The sequence below is a fragment of the Panthera pardus genome, unplaced genomic scaffold (genome assembly GCF_024362965.1).
Source record: "Panthera pardus isolate Hobbes unplaced genomic scaffold, ASM2436296v1 HiC_scaffold_6, whole genome shotgun sequence".
Classification (NCBI taxonomy): domain Eukaryota; kingdom Metazoa; phylum Chordata; class Mammalia; order Carnivora; family Felidae; genus Panthera; species Panthera pardus.
The window spans coordinates 31,592,995-31,609,636 of record NW_026526991.1 but is presented as its reverse complement, the minus strand read 5'-3'; the positions used below and the strand labels follow the sequence as shown (position 1 = coordinate 31,609,636).

At 36.1% G+C, this 16,642-nt stretch overlaps 1 protein-coding gene across 7 annotated transcripts in view; it reads right to left on the bottom strand.

The window, feature by feature from the left end:
- The window catches only part of CEP290 (centrosomal protein 290), a 91,797-nt gene that overhangs the window by 8,889 nt on the left and 66,266 nt on the right, over positions 1 to 16,642 (bottom strand). For 4 of the 7 annotated variants that reach the window (XR_002079106.2, XR_008419658.1, XR_008419659.1 and 1 more), the window contains 9 exons: positions 15,327 to 15,472; positions 14,807 to 14,962; positions 11,971 to 12,094; positions 10,898 to 11,521; positions 7,600 to 7,734; positions 6,133 to 6,219; positions 4,303 to 4,467; positions 3,164 to 3,286; positions 1,527 to 1,699 (listed from right to left, as the gene is read on the bottom strand). Coding sequence is in view for 1 of the 7 variants with exons in the window: in XM_019446374.2 (XP_019301919.2) it covers positions 1,527 to 1,699; positions 3,164 to 3,286; positions 4,303 to 4,467; positions 6,133 to 6,219; positions 7,600 to 7,734; positions 11,971 to 12,094; positions 14,807 to 14,962; positions 15,327 to 15,472 (1,109 nt within the window). In the remaining 6 variants the exon portion in view is untranslated. The remainder of the gene's footprint in view (positions 1 to 1,526; positions 1,700 to 3,163; positions 3,287 to 4,302; positions 4,468 to 6,132; positions 6,220 to 7,599; positions 7,735 to 10,897; positions 11,522 to 11,970; positions 12,095 to 14,806; positions 14,963 to 15,326; positions 15,473 to 16,642) is intronic. The other 3 variants (XR_008419661.1, XM_019446374.2, XR_008419660.1) reach the window with 2 other exon arrangements.

The window sequence follows — 16,642 nt, the reverse complement described above, 5'->3', positions numbered from 1 at the left end:
CTGCTCAAGTGCCACCCAATCTTCTCTGATCACCCCATACATAATAGCTGCGGCATCACCCGGCCTGTCTTAGCAGTCAGTATAAGGACTGATGACAACAGATGTCATTGGTCTGTTGAGTAAATAGAACATCTATGAAGATTGCAGCATGGGAGAGATCTAATGTGTCAAGGGTCCCAGAAGAGATCTCTAAACACTTCACTGAGGTGGGTGTATAATCCCAGCTGCAGATCTTAACAAGTTTTTTTTTTTTTCTTTGGAATTTAGGGAGGTTCTTGAGGTCAAAGATCAGACAGGATTAGCCTTCACTCTGTCAAGTGGATTCTACATAATTTACATAACTTTTTCAGGAGTTTACTGAAGGCCTTACCCAGTGCTCAGTTACCTGTACAGTGCACAGATTAAAAACACACAAATTATGTATAAGGCAAAGTCCTCTTCAATTACGGTTAAATATCACCCCTTTCAAATGCTTATAAACCCTTTTCACATTAATAATCTTTTCTGTAGCTTCACAGAGCCCTTTTCAGAAAAGGAAAGACAGACGACCATCTCTATAGATCAAAAAAACAACAAAACTTGAACTCACAGAAGAGTTGTAATTTATTTAAGGCCATAGTGAGAATTAGGTATTCCAAAGTCATGGAAACCACCTGGTTCCACAGGAACCAGACAAAGTCGGCCTTTTAAATTTTTTTTTTTTTCAACGTTTTTTATTTATTTTTGGGACAGAGAGAGACAGAGCATGAACGGGGGAGGGGCAGAGAGAGAGGGAGACACAGAATCAGAAGCAGGCACCAGGCTCCGAGCCATCAGCCCAGAGCCTGACGCGGGGCTCGAACTCACGGACCGCGAGATCGTGACCTGGCTGAAGTCGGACGCTTAACCGCCTGCGCCACCCAGGCGCCCCAAAGTCGGCCTTTTAGAGATACATCTAACGTGAAGCAGAGTGTGTGGAATGTAGTATGTACTGAGTATATTATCTGCTTAAAAAATCTCAAAGTAACTCAAAATCCCTTCTGAGTCTACGTGTGATTGTAGAAGGAAATAAAGGACCAACCAAGAAGTCTACTGGATAGAGTCGGTGGTTGAGCACCTCAGCTGGGGTCCAGGCAGACAAAAGAGACCCCTTTTCCCTGATACCTATCACACATTATTTCCTTTTACCCCCTCGCACTAGCCTTCTCACAGAGTTAAGAGAGAACTGGGAAGCAGGGGAGTGGATTCTGAGCGCTCTCAGTACTGTGTTAGGAACCAAGGACCCAGCTCCAACACCCTCAGCCCAGCCCCAGCCCCGGTGTGTCCATATCCTGCCACCCACATTCATTAAATGTTTGAAGGAAGAAAAAAACACTTTTTTTTTTTCTGTCCTAGCACTGCCAAAAGTATCCTATTAAAGCAAACAACCAAATAGTTCATCAGGAAAGAACTAAATTAATCAGAGTAGTGTCCTATTCTTTTGAAACAATAAAGGCAGCATTGGAACTGATTAAACTTTGTGCAAATGATAAATTATTTGTTCCTACCTTGTAACAACAATTGATTTCCAGCTCTTGCTGTCAGCACCTTCAAGCTGTGGACCTCTACTTTCTGCCAACTGTAATCTCTTGCCAGTCTCTTCTAGTTGAACTGTCATCTTCTCATTTAATATCTCTAAATTATTCTTAGCTATCCGCAATTTCTCTGCAGCTTCAGTCTCCTATCATTAAAGGCTAATTAGTACATGATGACAAAACAATACTGTTCTCATAGATGCAATATATTCAAAATTACCACCACAAATTAGAAAACAAAAGTAACCTGGAGCTCTAAACGCTGATTAAAATTCTAATAAAAATCCAATGTTTCCTTTACTCTAAAACAGCAGTATGATCATAATAATTAGAACAACAGATGATGTAAACCAGGTTAGAAAAATACATTTGTGGGCACATGGGGTAGCTCAGTCACTTAAGTGTCCAACTCTTGATTTTGGCTCAGGTCACGAGCTCACGATTTGTTAAGATCGAGCCCCACTTTCAGTGCAAAGCCTGCTTGTGATTCTCTCTCCCTCTCTCTCTCTGCCCCTCCCGCACTCATGCACCCGTACTCTTTCTCACAATAAATAAATAAACATTAAAAAAATACATTTGCAAGTATTTTACTCTAGCGGTTGCTTTAAGTTTGTCATTTTTGGTGTGTCTGTGTGGCTCAGTCAGTTAAGCATCGACTTTGGCTCAGGTCATGATCTCGTGTTTTGTGAGTTGAGCCCCAAATCAGGCTCTGGGCTGATGGCTCAGAGCCTGGACCTGCTTCAGATTCTGTGTCTCCCTCGCTCTTGGCTCCTCCCCCACTCGTGCTTTCTCTCTCTCTCTCTCTCTCTCTCTCAAAATAAAACAAAAAACATTAAAAAAATTAAAAACAAATTTGTCGTTTTGTTTGGTTACATTTGTCATAGTATTTATAGAATAATGGGATAATGTCTTAACACACTTAAAAGAGGTTTTGTTTTGACGAATATTTGAGAGACCTAGCTATGAGCACAAACTATGTGTAAGTACCATAAATTATTTCCACTAGTAAACATCCATGCAAAGCACACTACCACTATGGCCTCACAATATATTCAGATACTATTGTAACCAGTTTAAAAATCTCAATTTCAGTTTATTCACTGAATCATCCATATAAATAATAACACCTAGTTGTCTGGGGCAAGGAATATATTTCACGACTTAAATAGAAATAGAAAGGGATCTTACTATTTAACATAACCGTTTCATATATTCCTTACTCTATACCAATCATTGTTCTAGGCCATGTACACAAATATTAACTCAAGTCCCACAGGAGTTCTGTGAAAGAGATATTTATGATTCCCAACTTCATAGACGAGGAAATTGAGCATTAGAGGGGGGCTGGTAGCTTGTCCTTGTTTCCACAGCCAGTTAGTAATAGAGCTAGGATTTGACTCCCAGACATGTGGCTTCTACATTATACTGCTTCTTAATTTTTGTATTTTCAATGTTCCTCATAGTGAAAGGATGGCAGCCAAAAAGATACAATTCCTAAGTCTCTGAATATCTACTTTGAATAGACATTCTCATCAAATTTTTCATTCACTTTTTCAAAGATATATTACTTAAGATAAAAAAGTAATTATAATCAGTAAAGAAAGTCATACTTTTTTAAGTTCTTTACGAAGTCTTTCATTTTCCGCAACAATTTTCTCTGTGCCTTTGGTCTTGGATTCATAGTGCATGCTCAACTGACGTCCAAGATGAACTTTAAGTTTTTCTAATTCTGCCTAGTAAAAGATAAATTATACATTATCGGAACAAGGAAATAAAAGACGATCCTATAAACTCGTAAAACTTAATCCATAACAGTTTTAGAGATTATTTTTGATAGAATTAAAGTTTTCCCTTTCATACTGGTCATCTAGAGCAGAGGTTCCCAACCTTGGCTACACATTAGAACGAGCTGATGACTTAAAATCACAACACCTATGGTAGGACCCACCCCAAAAGAATCTAATCAATGTCAGGCTTGGGGGCTTAGGCACCTGCATATTTGAAAATAGACACTAGTGAGTGAGAATGCCAGAGTGAGAACCATTGGTCTTGAAATAATAAAATGCCCAAGTGGAGCTACTCTAATTTCTCTTGGCCTTGTCTCCGACAGGTTTTTCTGTATATGTAAAACAGTTACTGCATCTCTTAAAACCGTTTTAAATAGCAGGAATATATTTAAAAATTTTCTCTAAAACATGGAAATTATGTTGGGGTGCCTGAGTGGCTCAGTCAGCTGGGCGTCTGACTTCGGCTCAGGTCATGATCTCGAGGTCTGTGAATTCAAGCCCCGCGTCGGGCTCTGTGCTGACAGCTCAGAGCCTGGAGCCTGCTTTGGATTCTGGGTCTTCCTCCCTCTCAGCCCCTCTCCTGCTCTCTCTCCCCCACCCCAAGTCCCCGAAGAATGAATAAACATTTAAAAAATTTAAAAGAAAATGGAAATTATAATGGTGAAAACATTCCATGCAAATTATCACATTGAGAAACTTAACAGAAGACCATGGTGGAAGGGAAGTAAAAAAATAGTTGCAGAGAGGGAGGGAGGCAAACCATAAGAGACTCTTAAATACAGAGAACAAATGGTTGATGGGAGGGGGAAGAGGGAGAGAGGGGAAAATGGGTGATGAGCACTGAGGAAGGCACTTGTGGGGATAAGCACTGGGTGTTGTGTAAGCGATGAATCATGGGAATCTACCACAAAACAAGAGCACACTGTATACGCTGTATTTTAGCCAACTTGACAATATATTACCTTCAACTTTTCATTTTCCAGCTCAATATTAGCCATTTTTTCACTGGTCAGTACTCCTGATGCTTTTTTCAACTGTTCATTTTCCCTTTGGACTTTTTCAACTACTTTTTTCATTAAACCAATGGTTTTTTCTAGTTCTGGAATTGTCTTTCCACTTCTACCAGCCTACAAAAGAATAAATTAACTTTTTATTCAATCAAATATCTGAAAGAGTATGATATCAAACACTAACAACATAACACACTCATTATTACATTCATTTCTGATTCCTAACATTTGAAGCCAAAACTTGTATTCAATTTATCATTACAATAACTCTATGCAATAGGAATTATAATTCTTACTTTACATACAAGCAAATCAAGACTCAGAGAATATGATATTCCTAGTCATGTAGCTAATGAGTAACAGCTTAAATACTCTAAATTTGATGTCTGTTCCAAATGAATAAAGCTAAGAACCTAAATACTCGATTTAGCTAATGTTCTTTCCAGTATACCAGAATTCTTTTGACATGGGGAAAAAAAAAAAAAAACCCACAAAAGAAGAGTTGTGTCATTAAAGAGCTCATGAGTTACCAAATTTGAATTGCAGAATAGAGGTGATTTTCTAACAATGGCCATGATTAAGAAATTCAGTTTCTGTCCAGTATAAATACAAGAGACATCTGCACTTAAAAAAACCTAGTGTAGAGTTATCAACAGAGATAGGTCACCAATTAGGAAGTTCAACTGCTTATGCTTTAAAATAAAATAGTTTAAGAGTTGAGTAAAATAATCTGCTTATTGTTTTTGCATTTTAGTCAGTATTCACACTATATAATGAATAACCTTATAATACATAATTTTAATACATACTATCATAATTAAAAATCAAATTAACCCATTTAAAAAAATTATTAATGTTTGTTTACTTTTGGGAAGAGAGAGAGAGAGAGAGAGAGAGAGAGAGCATGAGCAGGGGAGGGGCAGATAGAGGGAGACACAGAATCTGAAGCAGGCTCCAGGCTCTGGGCTGTCAGCACAGAGCCCGACAGGGGGCTCAAACTCATAAATTGTGAGATCATGGCCTGAGTGGAAGTCGGATTCTTAACCAACTGAGCCACCCAGGTACCCCCAGGTTTTTATTTATGAAATGAATGTTGCTGTCAAGCTAGATATTTGTTCTGAATACTTTTTTCTAATAACAACTCAGTATTTTCACCAAATCTGTCACATATTTAATGTTATTACTTGAATAAGTTTTTAAATTGATTGCTTCTATCTGTGCCCCTTGCTAACATGAAAACAACAGGGGTTTAAATCTTTGGCCTGGGCCTCAAAAACAGCATTTATTCATTGTAAAAAATGAATACAAAATAACATTAGAAGAAAAACATATGAATAAAAAAACCTAGGAAACATTTACAGAGCATTATACTAAGAAGTTGCCATGGAAATCATAGAACAAATAGTCACAAAATGTTAGAATTGGACCAAGGAGCAGTGAGTAGTTACCTTAATGAACAGAAGGAAGATTCCTAGAAGTTAAAGGTTTTCAAGGTGTGAAGGGAAATGCAATGAAAAAAGATGATGTGGTGTCCAGTTGAAATAAAATGCTTGTTATATGTGACATGTTACAGCTTGTTAATGTTAAAATACATTAATTTGAAACACAAAGAAAAGCTTAATGATGTTTTACATTGTAGATCTGCAGAATAAAAACCAAGACTACAGGTAAGTAAAGGTATATCACTACTGTTTTGATGAATCCAAACTTTTTTTGTTTTTCATTTCCAGCTTATCACTGCTGAAATCAACACAAATATATGGCATATTCTCACACACTCACCCCTCTAACGTGGCCAAGTTTCCGCTCAACTTCTGCTTTTTCTTTCTTAAGAAATTCACACATTTCCTTCAAATCTCTTACTTGATTCTGAAAGATTAAAGCAAACACATAACAGTTTAACATAGCTATAGCCACTGAAAAGGAAAGGAAAACAATTCATTTGAACTATCAATTTCTTCAACTATATAGCCTAATTGAACAAGGTCTCTACAGCAATAAGGACTTTGAACTAAGACATATATTTAAGGGCAGTGATACAAGAATATTTTATACGTAAATTTCAAGAAATATTTTCCACATTACTGCCTTTATATAAATGTAGTTTATTTTTTGTAAATGTTTATTTATTCTGAGAGAGAGTGTATGTGCATGTGCATGCAAGTGGAGGAGAGGCAGAGAGAAAGGGAGAGAAAGAATCCCAAGCAGGCTCCCCGTGGTCAGTGCAGAACCCACGCGGGGCTCAAACTCACAAACCGTGAGATCATGACCTGAGCCAAAATCAAGAGTAGGACACTTAACTGAGCCACCCAGGCACCCTTCCAGTTTTAGAACTCTGATTTTAACCACCCCATAAATGACATATATAGATCCTTATCCAGATGGTAGAGAGAAACAGCTGATCTAATAGTATGGGTTCTAATAATGTAAAAATAAGTGTTCTAGAAGCAGGACATAACTTAATTATATCATTACCAGTGGAATTAACAGACTGCTAATATTCCAGGTTAGAAAACAGAACTGAAACAATTAGCCAGCAAAAAGAAAAAGAGATTCCCATAAATAGGATGAGATTTGGAAAACCAAAGATAAACTTCTTATAAACATCAAAATTCTTAAAAGAGATAATTATCCTAATTTTTTAAGCTTAAAGACTTACTTAATTTTTTTAAAGAAATATCCTAATTAAGAGTGATAATTGTTTTTGAAATATACCAACCATCCACTTGGCCTCAGGACTTTGAACTTGCTATTTCTGTTGTCTGGAACTCTCTTTCCAGTATTTGTATGACCCACTTCCTAACCTCCTGCCCTAGCTCTCTGATAAAATATTTTATTAAGAAAGCCTTCTCCTATTACCCTAATTTAAATAGCAATTCCATACAGTCCCAACCAACCCTCCCCCCACCACACACACCTTTCACACCAACCATGCTTTTCTCCTTACCACTTAACATCAACTTAACATCAGCGGACATACTGCATATTACCTATTATCAGCCTTTCCCACTAGAATATAAATTCTATGTGTGCAAGAAATATTTTGATTGCTGTTTCCCAGCACCTAGAAGAGTACCTGACAACAAAGTAGGCTTTCAATAAATAATTGTTACATGAACAAATGTAGAAAACATACCACTACCATAATATTTTATGAATATGAGTTTCTGGCATCTTCATAAACTAATACAAAGAGGGAGAAAAGGTTTTCAGGTATTAGATTTCTTAACTAAAGAACATTAAATTTACCTTTAATCTTGGCAAATCTTTATTTGCTTGTTCAAGCTGAAATTTTAGTTCAATATTTTCAGATGACAGCTTTAAGTTTTCCCTCTGAAGCTCTTGTTCTCTTTGACAGTGTTCATCTGACTCTATTCCTGAAGTCTTCAGGAAAATAAAGTTAGGAATATTTTTAAATTTTAGTAATAAAAGTTATATAGGACATATTGGATAAGAAAACCTAAAATGGTACACTTTCCCTCAAAAAATATGAAAAATTAGAGAACTCTAAAAAAAAAATGACCCTAAAGAAGTCAGAATATAAAAATTGCAGGAGAAAAGGTAATACAGTTTAATATAGAAAGCACAGTGAAGTATGTCTTAAAAACATCCACACGTATAATGTCTACATGTATATGCTCTTCTAAGACTAATTTGTGCTAATTTTTCCTGTCCAAAAGTAAAATATGACTATTATTTGTTATGGTTTATATTATGCCCTAAATCCTACCCCACCCCAAAATTCATACGTTGAAGTCCTAATCCCAGTACCTCAGAATGTGACCTTGTTTGGATATAGGGCTTTTCCAGAGGTACTCAAGTTAGGGTCATTAGGGTTGGCCCTAACCCGGTATGAGTAGTGTTCTTATGAAAAAGGGAAATTTTGATACAGAGATATGCATAGAAAGAAGATAATGTAAAGAGGGCACAACTGGCCATCTACAAGCCAAGGAGAATGGCCTGGAATAGATTCTTCCCTCACAGGTTAAAGGAGTCATCAACCCTGCCAATACCTTGATTTTGGACTCATGGCTTCCAGAACTGTGAGAATAAATTTGTCAGGTCACCAAATCTGTGGTGCTTTGTTACAATAGCCCTAGCAAACTAACACACGAGCCTCCAAAAAGAAGTGCCTTAATTCTTTCCTCTTTCGGAAAGCTCTTCTTCGTTCCTTAAGTGCAAGTAATAACTTCCTCCTCTGATATCCAGTAACACTATATTGCATTTCTTTTGGCACGAATCTACCTTGGGCTATTATTTATGTTCGTTCTTCCTTCTCATTCTAAACTACAGGTCATTTGAAAGAGAAATATGTGCTTGATTTCCTTTTTTCTATAAAGGGGGTAGAAAACCACCCACCTCCTATGATTGTTATGAGCATCATATGAAACATTTTGTGCAAGTACTCAGCATAGCTTTAGTTTTTCCTCCCCCATCCCATTCTCTCTCTGTGGTTTGATGGGCTATCAAGTCAATAACTCCAAAGACATTATAGTTTAAAAAATGCAATGTTATACAAATATATCCATGGCTCTATAATAGCTTTTAAATTAGCAGTAGGTTAAATACTTCATATTCCGATATATTTACCCTTGGGTAATAAAAGCAAAAGAAATTAAAGACATTAAAACATAGAATATAGAAAAGTAAAGAAATTCTAGGCTATTTGATTCTGACCTGAGGGCGCAGAACCCTGGCAGAAACACTGCCTGTGTCCAACCTGACTTGTCTTTGTTCAAAGGAATGTGTGTGCATCTCTTTGTGTGCAAAAGACAGACATATTTGTTAATGTCTGTACCACAGGAATATGTCCTTGCTTATGCTCATTCTCTGTCAAATAACCCAAGTATCCATTCTGATTCTGCTACTATTAGGCTAACACTAGGCAAAGCATGCCACCTGCAAGGTCCTCAGTTTCTGCATCTTACAAATGAAGGCACAAGATGGGGTAATTTTTAAGGCCTCTTCAGACATGGAAATCTGTAATGAATGCCCTGTCCCTGAGCTCTTCTGTCACCCTCACTTCATCTCTTCTGTCTGTGGTAGCGATTTAACAAGTGATAAACACTTATGGGTACCACTGATTGACAGACATAATATTTGCTAATTATCAACCACAGAAGAGAGTAATTCTATCTGATGATCTCACATGAGGATTTTTTTTTAACACATTCTCCTAAAACATGGATGCAATTATGTAAGTACATACAGATCGTTTTTTCCCCACAATTCTCAAAAAACAAAAAGTATTAGTTGAAATCGTCCAATTTCTGGAAAACAAATTCTAATGAAACTCTGTATTGTGTAAAAGTAATATAAGTAAAATTCTTGCATAATGAATTTTATGAGATTTCCAATTCTTTTATGGAAGAGGAATCCTGTTGAAAGGAATACAGTGCTAGAAACCAAATTCTTAGTGGATGGGAGTTAAGAAACACACAGTGGGAGCCTCAATTTTACAGTTACTTATTATCAAGGGAAAAAAGAGAAGCATTATGAACTTGGATAAAGATATGAAATAAGAAGTCACTTTCATCCATGTTTTCTTAACCTTTATTTTTATTTTTTTAAATGTTTATTTATTTTGAGAGAGTGGGGGAGGGGCAGAGAGAGAGGGAGAGAGAGAATCCCAAACAGGCTCCACACTATTAGTGTGGAGCCTGATGCAGGGCTCGATCCCATGAAACATGAGATCATGACCTAAGCAGAAATCAAGAGTCAGATGCTTAACCAACTGAGCCACCCAGGCACCCCCCCCTCCCCATTTTCTCTTAAGGTTTAAATGTTTGTTTTTATTGATGTGTTTAGGACTTAGGTGACTGGCATATCTAGGTGGAAAGGATAAGGGGAAAAAAAAAAGATATATTCTATTTGATTTCAAGTGGAGACAAACATGTCTTAGTCTGTACTGCATTGTAAACTGACCAAAAGTAGTGTGTACATGGAGAGATCATCAACTGTGAAGTTAGACCTGTGTTTAGATCCTGGTTCTGCATCACTAGAGATGATACTCATGCTCCACGCTTCCCATGTAAAACAGAAACAATACTCTGCAAATATGTGAAAATTATACCTCAGCATCGAGCCTAATACAACATAGACAGCAACACATGCAAACTCCCTTTATTCATTATACAAAAGTATGTTATAAAATATGTGGCAAAAAGATGACCAAGTAATGTCACACAGTATCCTAACACATTTTTACTGATATTATTCACTGTAATAAAAGTTTGTGATGAGATTTCAGAGCACCTTGAGTTAGAAATTTCTAAGGCAAAATGCATACCTCTAAAGAGCCTGGTTTTTGTTATCCTGTTACCTAACACTTTTTAAGTGAGTACCAGTGGTAAAACAGTGAGTACTAAAATCAATAAGAAATGCATAACCATTAATTTTTATAGGAACTTGTCAATTAGAGCTTAATACACACTTCATGAATAGTTAATATTTTTTTACAAATCCTACGCAATTGATTTCCGTTTGCACCACATACTGTATACCACTTGCTATAAGAAACAAACACAGGACTGCCATGGACTCAAACCTGGGACACTTCATTTCTTGGCTGGACTGGTACATCGGTTTCAGAATTTGCCTGTGCTTCCTCCTCAGCACTCTCAGTCAGTGCAGCAGCAACTGTGGCACAATCACGGTCTTCTCCGGCAGATCCTTCTGGATCCATGTGGTGGTCGTGACTCACATCTTCAGCTGTGTGTCCCTTTCCTTTCACATTCTTGCCTAGCTCATTCTCTTCCTTGTTTTCATGTTCCTGTTTATTATTTTCATGATAGTCTTGATTAATTTTCTCAATTTCAGGATCTGGTTCATTTTCAAAATTGGACTTAACATCTGCCATGGTACCATTAGTTGACCTAAACGGACTTGATTTATTTTTTGGTCTTGCCTCAGATTTATTTAACTCCGCAGAATCTACAATATCTTCTGTTGTGTGTCTTTCTTCATTACTGTAATGCCGTAGAATACTTTTAGGTACCTGATGATGTAAGTTGTTACTGGCATCTATTCCCTTCCCATTTTTAATTCTGAACACCATTATGGGTTTTTTTTTGTTCTTGTGGAAAGTGCTCTTTTTGTGATAAATATTATGCCTATATTTATTAACACTGGTAGCAAGGGTAGAAAGCGTAGTTGTGTCACATAACAGATTCTGCTTGAAGCAGAAGAAAGAGAAGAAACATGAAAAGAAGAAAAAAATAACAAAAATATACACACTATTGCTTTAAGGTAATATACAACAAACAATTCTACATTAATGATTTTTTTATAAAGGAAAACTAGAATGTATCACACATTTGAATGGAAACAATGCTGTATTTTTCTAATTTACTTAATTGTATGTTCTTGCCACAGCAAAACTCAAAATAATTAACTTCTTTAAAATCTCTGGAATACAGTTTTATGCAAAGTCTAAGAATCTTAGGTCTACTTATGTAAGAAGGATTAAACAAGTTAATATACATCAGTACCTGGCAAAAATAAAAGTTGGATTTAGTACATTAATATTAATAAGAAGAAGCTTAAGGTTTTGGGCCAGATAAAGGTAAAAGTTTATATCACTTTTACTAAAAACAGAAAAATAAAAAGATGTACCCTTACTGAAGGTCTAGAATATGCATCCTTTGAAAACTGTTTTTCTAAAACATGTAGTTTTTCTTGGAGGTATCTATTTTGTAAATGTAAATCTTCTATGACAGAATCTCGAGGAAGAGCTTGACGGGTCCTATGATAAAAAACAAGAGACTCTTTACTATTCAAACACCAACTTTCCACAGCTTTATTGTATTAAAATAAAGAAAAGAAAATATATAATGTATTTGTTAACATTGTATTTATTTTAATTTCTATAAAACTTATAAATTTTATAAAAATTAGGACATGACTATTTAGATTATAGTCTATATATATATTACATATATATATTATATATATAGTCTAATTATATAGTCTAATTACATATATATTATAGAGGATTCACTGTAGGGCTCTTTTGAATTATGAGTTAACAAGTGTATTTAGATTTATAGAAATACATTAACATCTTTAAAGAACATGCATCTATTTATATGGAATTGTGTAAGATGAATCAAAATACTATTTTTAAAACACTATATAATAATATCATGACATACTTCTCAAAAAGCTCAACAATATAAAAAAGGCTCTTAGTGGTGCCAGATAACAATCTGTTAGTCCAAGTCTCACATGTGTCGCCTAAGGCCCTTCATAATCTGGCCCCACTATACCTATTCAACCTAATTGTCCAGGAGTCCACCTTTAGTAAGGCAAAAAAATCTGCCCTTACCCAACATGAAAGTTTCACCCCTGCCACCATGTCTCTGCTAGGGTTCTGCTTTCTTGGAATGTCCTTCCTCCCTTTAATATCTAGATTTGATTCATAAAATTTAGAAATTCACAGTTGAACTGAGACAGAAGGCCAGTTCAATCTCTTCTATCAAATCTTCTCCAATTATTTCAGCCCATACAGGTTCACATTATTAGAAAAAACAAATTAAACCTCTAAAAGTATTAGGTTTCAAAACGAAAATATTTGATCCTGTGAAAACTGCAAAGGAGAAAAAAAGGGTTTAACATTGTTTTGAACACATGTTTAGATCAAGAAAAACAAAGAAGAGAAGGAGCCACTACTGGGATCAGACAGTAACTACAAAATAGATGTTGCAAGAAAGAATTCTTAATCACTTTTTTCTTCTCCATCAAGGAAAATTCTGGAGGATTTAAGAAACAATGACTTAGAAAAAAAGGGAATCGAATGTAGGCTAGAAACTCATGGGTACTTCTTTAAAGAAGTTCATATTACATTAATACAGACATGATCACAGGCATTAATAAAGAAACACTAATGGTAATTTTTGAAGATCAATGGAGAGGAAAAACATATGATAAATTTAAGAACATGGAAACCAATGTTCTTAATGAAACAATGAAATGTTTCATTTATGTTCTCAATGAAACAAATTTCATATTAAAAAAAAATTAAGAACAGTAAGTATCCCCATGTCCAAATATAACAGGCAGGTACCACACTTAGAAAATAATCATTAATATGATTCTGGGCTGCTTGTAAGTACTTAGAAGAAGAAGTAACAAATTTTGTAAAACTAATCTAAGTTCATCTAAGAAGAAATGAATAAAGCAGAAAATTACAGTTTTGGGTGTTAAGACATGATTTTATCAGAAGACATAGCTTGGAAAGAGATGATGAAACCAATTTCAAAAGCTTTGCTAAAGAAATGACACTGGGGGCAGGGAGGGGGTCTGGTTCTAGGTAGAGTGGAGTAAACACACCCAATCTTGTCTCTCCCAAATGCATGGAACAGCTATTTGAGAACTCTGAAAAGTAAATATTTTACAGAGTGGGACAGTATACCAGAATCTGAAGTCGCAGCAAACAGCAGCAATTTACCTTTCCATTGCTTCTAGTGTGTCTTGGGCTGAACACAACACTGCTTGAAACCTGAAGGTGAGTGTTAGCACTGAGGGAGGAAGCTCCAGGGAAGCCTTAGAGTTCTAGCTCCAGCAAGGAGAGAGGGCACTTATGATACTCTCCAAGACAAAATCTCACCCCCCCAATATTTTTTTGTTCTCTCTGTTCTCTCGTACTCCAACCCTCAAGCAATCCCATACTACTGGTGGCATAGGCTGCATGGGAACCCACAGGAGTCAAAATATTTAGGAAATTGGTAGAGTTGTGATTACTAAAGGGGTAGACGGGAAGTAGCCCCCTCCCTCCCCATTCCCCTTTCTGCCCTCCTATTGCTTGGCTCCAGACATACACAAAATTGCTAAAGTAAACAGTAGAACAGGGTAACCAGAGCCCCAGATTTCATCTGAAATACGAAAAGGGGGAGCCCTGGGGAAACAGACAGTGTCAGGGAGATGGCAGAAAGGGAGGAACTCAAGAAAGGGATCCTATAATGTCGTTCATGAACTTCTGGCCTCAACGTTGAGCTGTGTGTGTATGAATCTGATCTTACAGTAGCAACGACTCACAGAACTGAACTAATGGATGGAAGGCAGCCCGTATACCAGACTTCCAACAGGGAGGTGCACAGGCAGGACGGAACCAAAGAGACTATAAAGGCTTTGAAAACAAAACTGATACTAGAACCACAGCCCATAGAAAGCAGGTGGGAACTCGGGGCCTGAACCTATCCAAGACTGCCTGCCTGTGAAAACAAAAATACTACATTTTCCATAGAATTTAACCAAGATCCAAAGTTTCACAACATGATATTCAGAAGTTCAAGAATACAATCCAAATTACGTGGCATACAAAGAACCTATCTTAATTCCCACGGGAAAAGAGAACAGAACCCAAGCCTAAATAATACACATTCATTACATCAGTTTTTTTGGGTCAGCCAGTATTTCTTCATTGTAATAGGTCCCACATTTTCACATAACAGCTTACCTCATATATGATATGTCATTTTCTAAGTCAAGATTTCTCTTTTTCAATTCTTCCAACTCTTTTTCTGACTCCAAAGCTCGCACTCCCATAACCTGATCAACAGTAATGCCAGTTGTTTTTAGTTTCCTCTGCAAAGTAAGTTTCTCTTTGTCAGCCCTGTGGGATTCAATATAGCATCATGAAAATATAAAATTCACTGTTTTACTTGTTCAATTTATTAAACTGAAGCTTACTACTAATTAAACAACATCATAAAAAAAACCCAAAAACTAGATCTTGCTGTATTTGCTATGAGCTAACATTTCAAAATTGTAGGAAACTCCGTTTACAAATTGTTAAAATAATTTTAAACACATTTTAAAGAAAATAAAGTGAATCACAGATAATAAATCATAATTAAAACTATGAAATTTCTCAAATATAACATCAAATATGTACTATCAAATACAATAAAACTATGTAACTTCCAGATCAATTAAAGACTTCACAAACAATTAACTAGGGTTAAATTTAAACTCACTTGGCAAAAAGATCCTTCAAAGTATTCAACTGCTTTGTTAGAATATACACTTCCCCCTCTTTCTCTTTTAACTTGTTTCTAATTCCTTCTATTTTGGTTTGCCATTTTTTACCTTCTTCCCACCTAATTAATTCTTCTTTGGCACTCTGTAAACAATAACGAGGGAGAAAATTACCAATATTTTAATTTCAAGATTAATTACAATTTACTGGAACAATGGTAAACCAATACCTCCTAGGGAATATGTGAATACATTCATTTTGCTATATAATGTCTAGAATCTTTAGACATGCCAAGCTACTAACAAAAATGCCCTTCAGTTTAAAGGTTCTGTATTCTATTATTGATGGGTAAAATTCTAGGGAACAGTTTGGACTAATGTCAACAGACTTAAAAGTCTTTAAGTAAAGATTCTAATAAAGATGATCATGACCAATGTAAGCTTCTAACAAAAATATGTATGTACAAATGACCAACCCAATTTTGACCAAAATAGCAATCTCCTAGCATCACAGCCTCTTCAAATCTTATCCAACAGATGGTTATATACTGCTAATCATCTGCCATACCACTCTCGGCATTAAGTGTAGAAGCACTCTCTGATCAGAGAAAAATCAGAGAAAAAGCATTATAGTCTAATTTATGTTGGTTGGGTAGATCAGGGAAGGGGAGCAAAATACAGAAAAAAAGCAAGAAAAAAAATATTTTGTAGTATGTTAGCTGCTGGTAAGTGCTGAGCACGGAAGAGAAATAGTTAATGGCATTAGTAATGCCACTGAATACATTTCCATCAGTTTGCACTTGTAGCTCTGAATTCACCTTAATGCTATAAGTCTATTTCCTTATGTTTTCTAGTGTAGTATGCCAGAGCATCTTCATGTTGAAACATGACAGATGTAGAAACATATTATTTTTGTGAATTATTTTGTTTCTCCTTTATATTTCAATTAGGGCATTTATAATAATATTTAAAGAAAATTTTTTTTGTGTGTTTATTCATTTTTGAAAGACAGAGAGAGACAGAGCACAAGCAGGGGTGGGGCAGAGAGAGAGGGGGACACAGACTCTGAAGCAGCTCCAAGCTCCGAGCTGTCAGCACAGAGCCCGACACAGGGCTCGAACTCACGAACCATGAGATCATGACCTGAGCCGAAGTCAGACGCTTACCCGACTGAGCCACCCAGGCGCCCCTATAATGATATTTTTGAAATTACACATGTAGGTAATTTCTATTAACCATAAATTTCATGTGGATATTATAAAACACTGTTTATTACAAAAGGCAATGTCAGGGCTGAAAGAGTTAAAAGCCATAG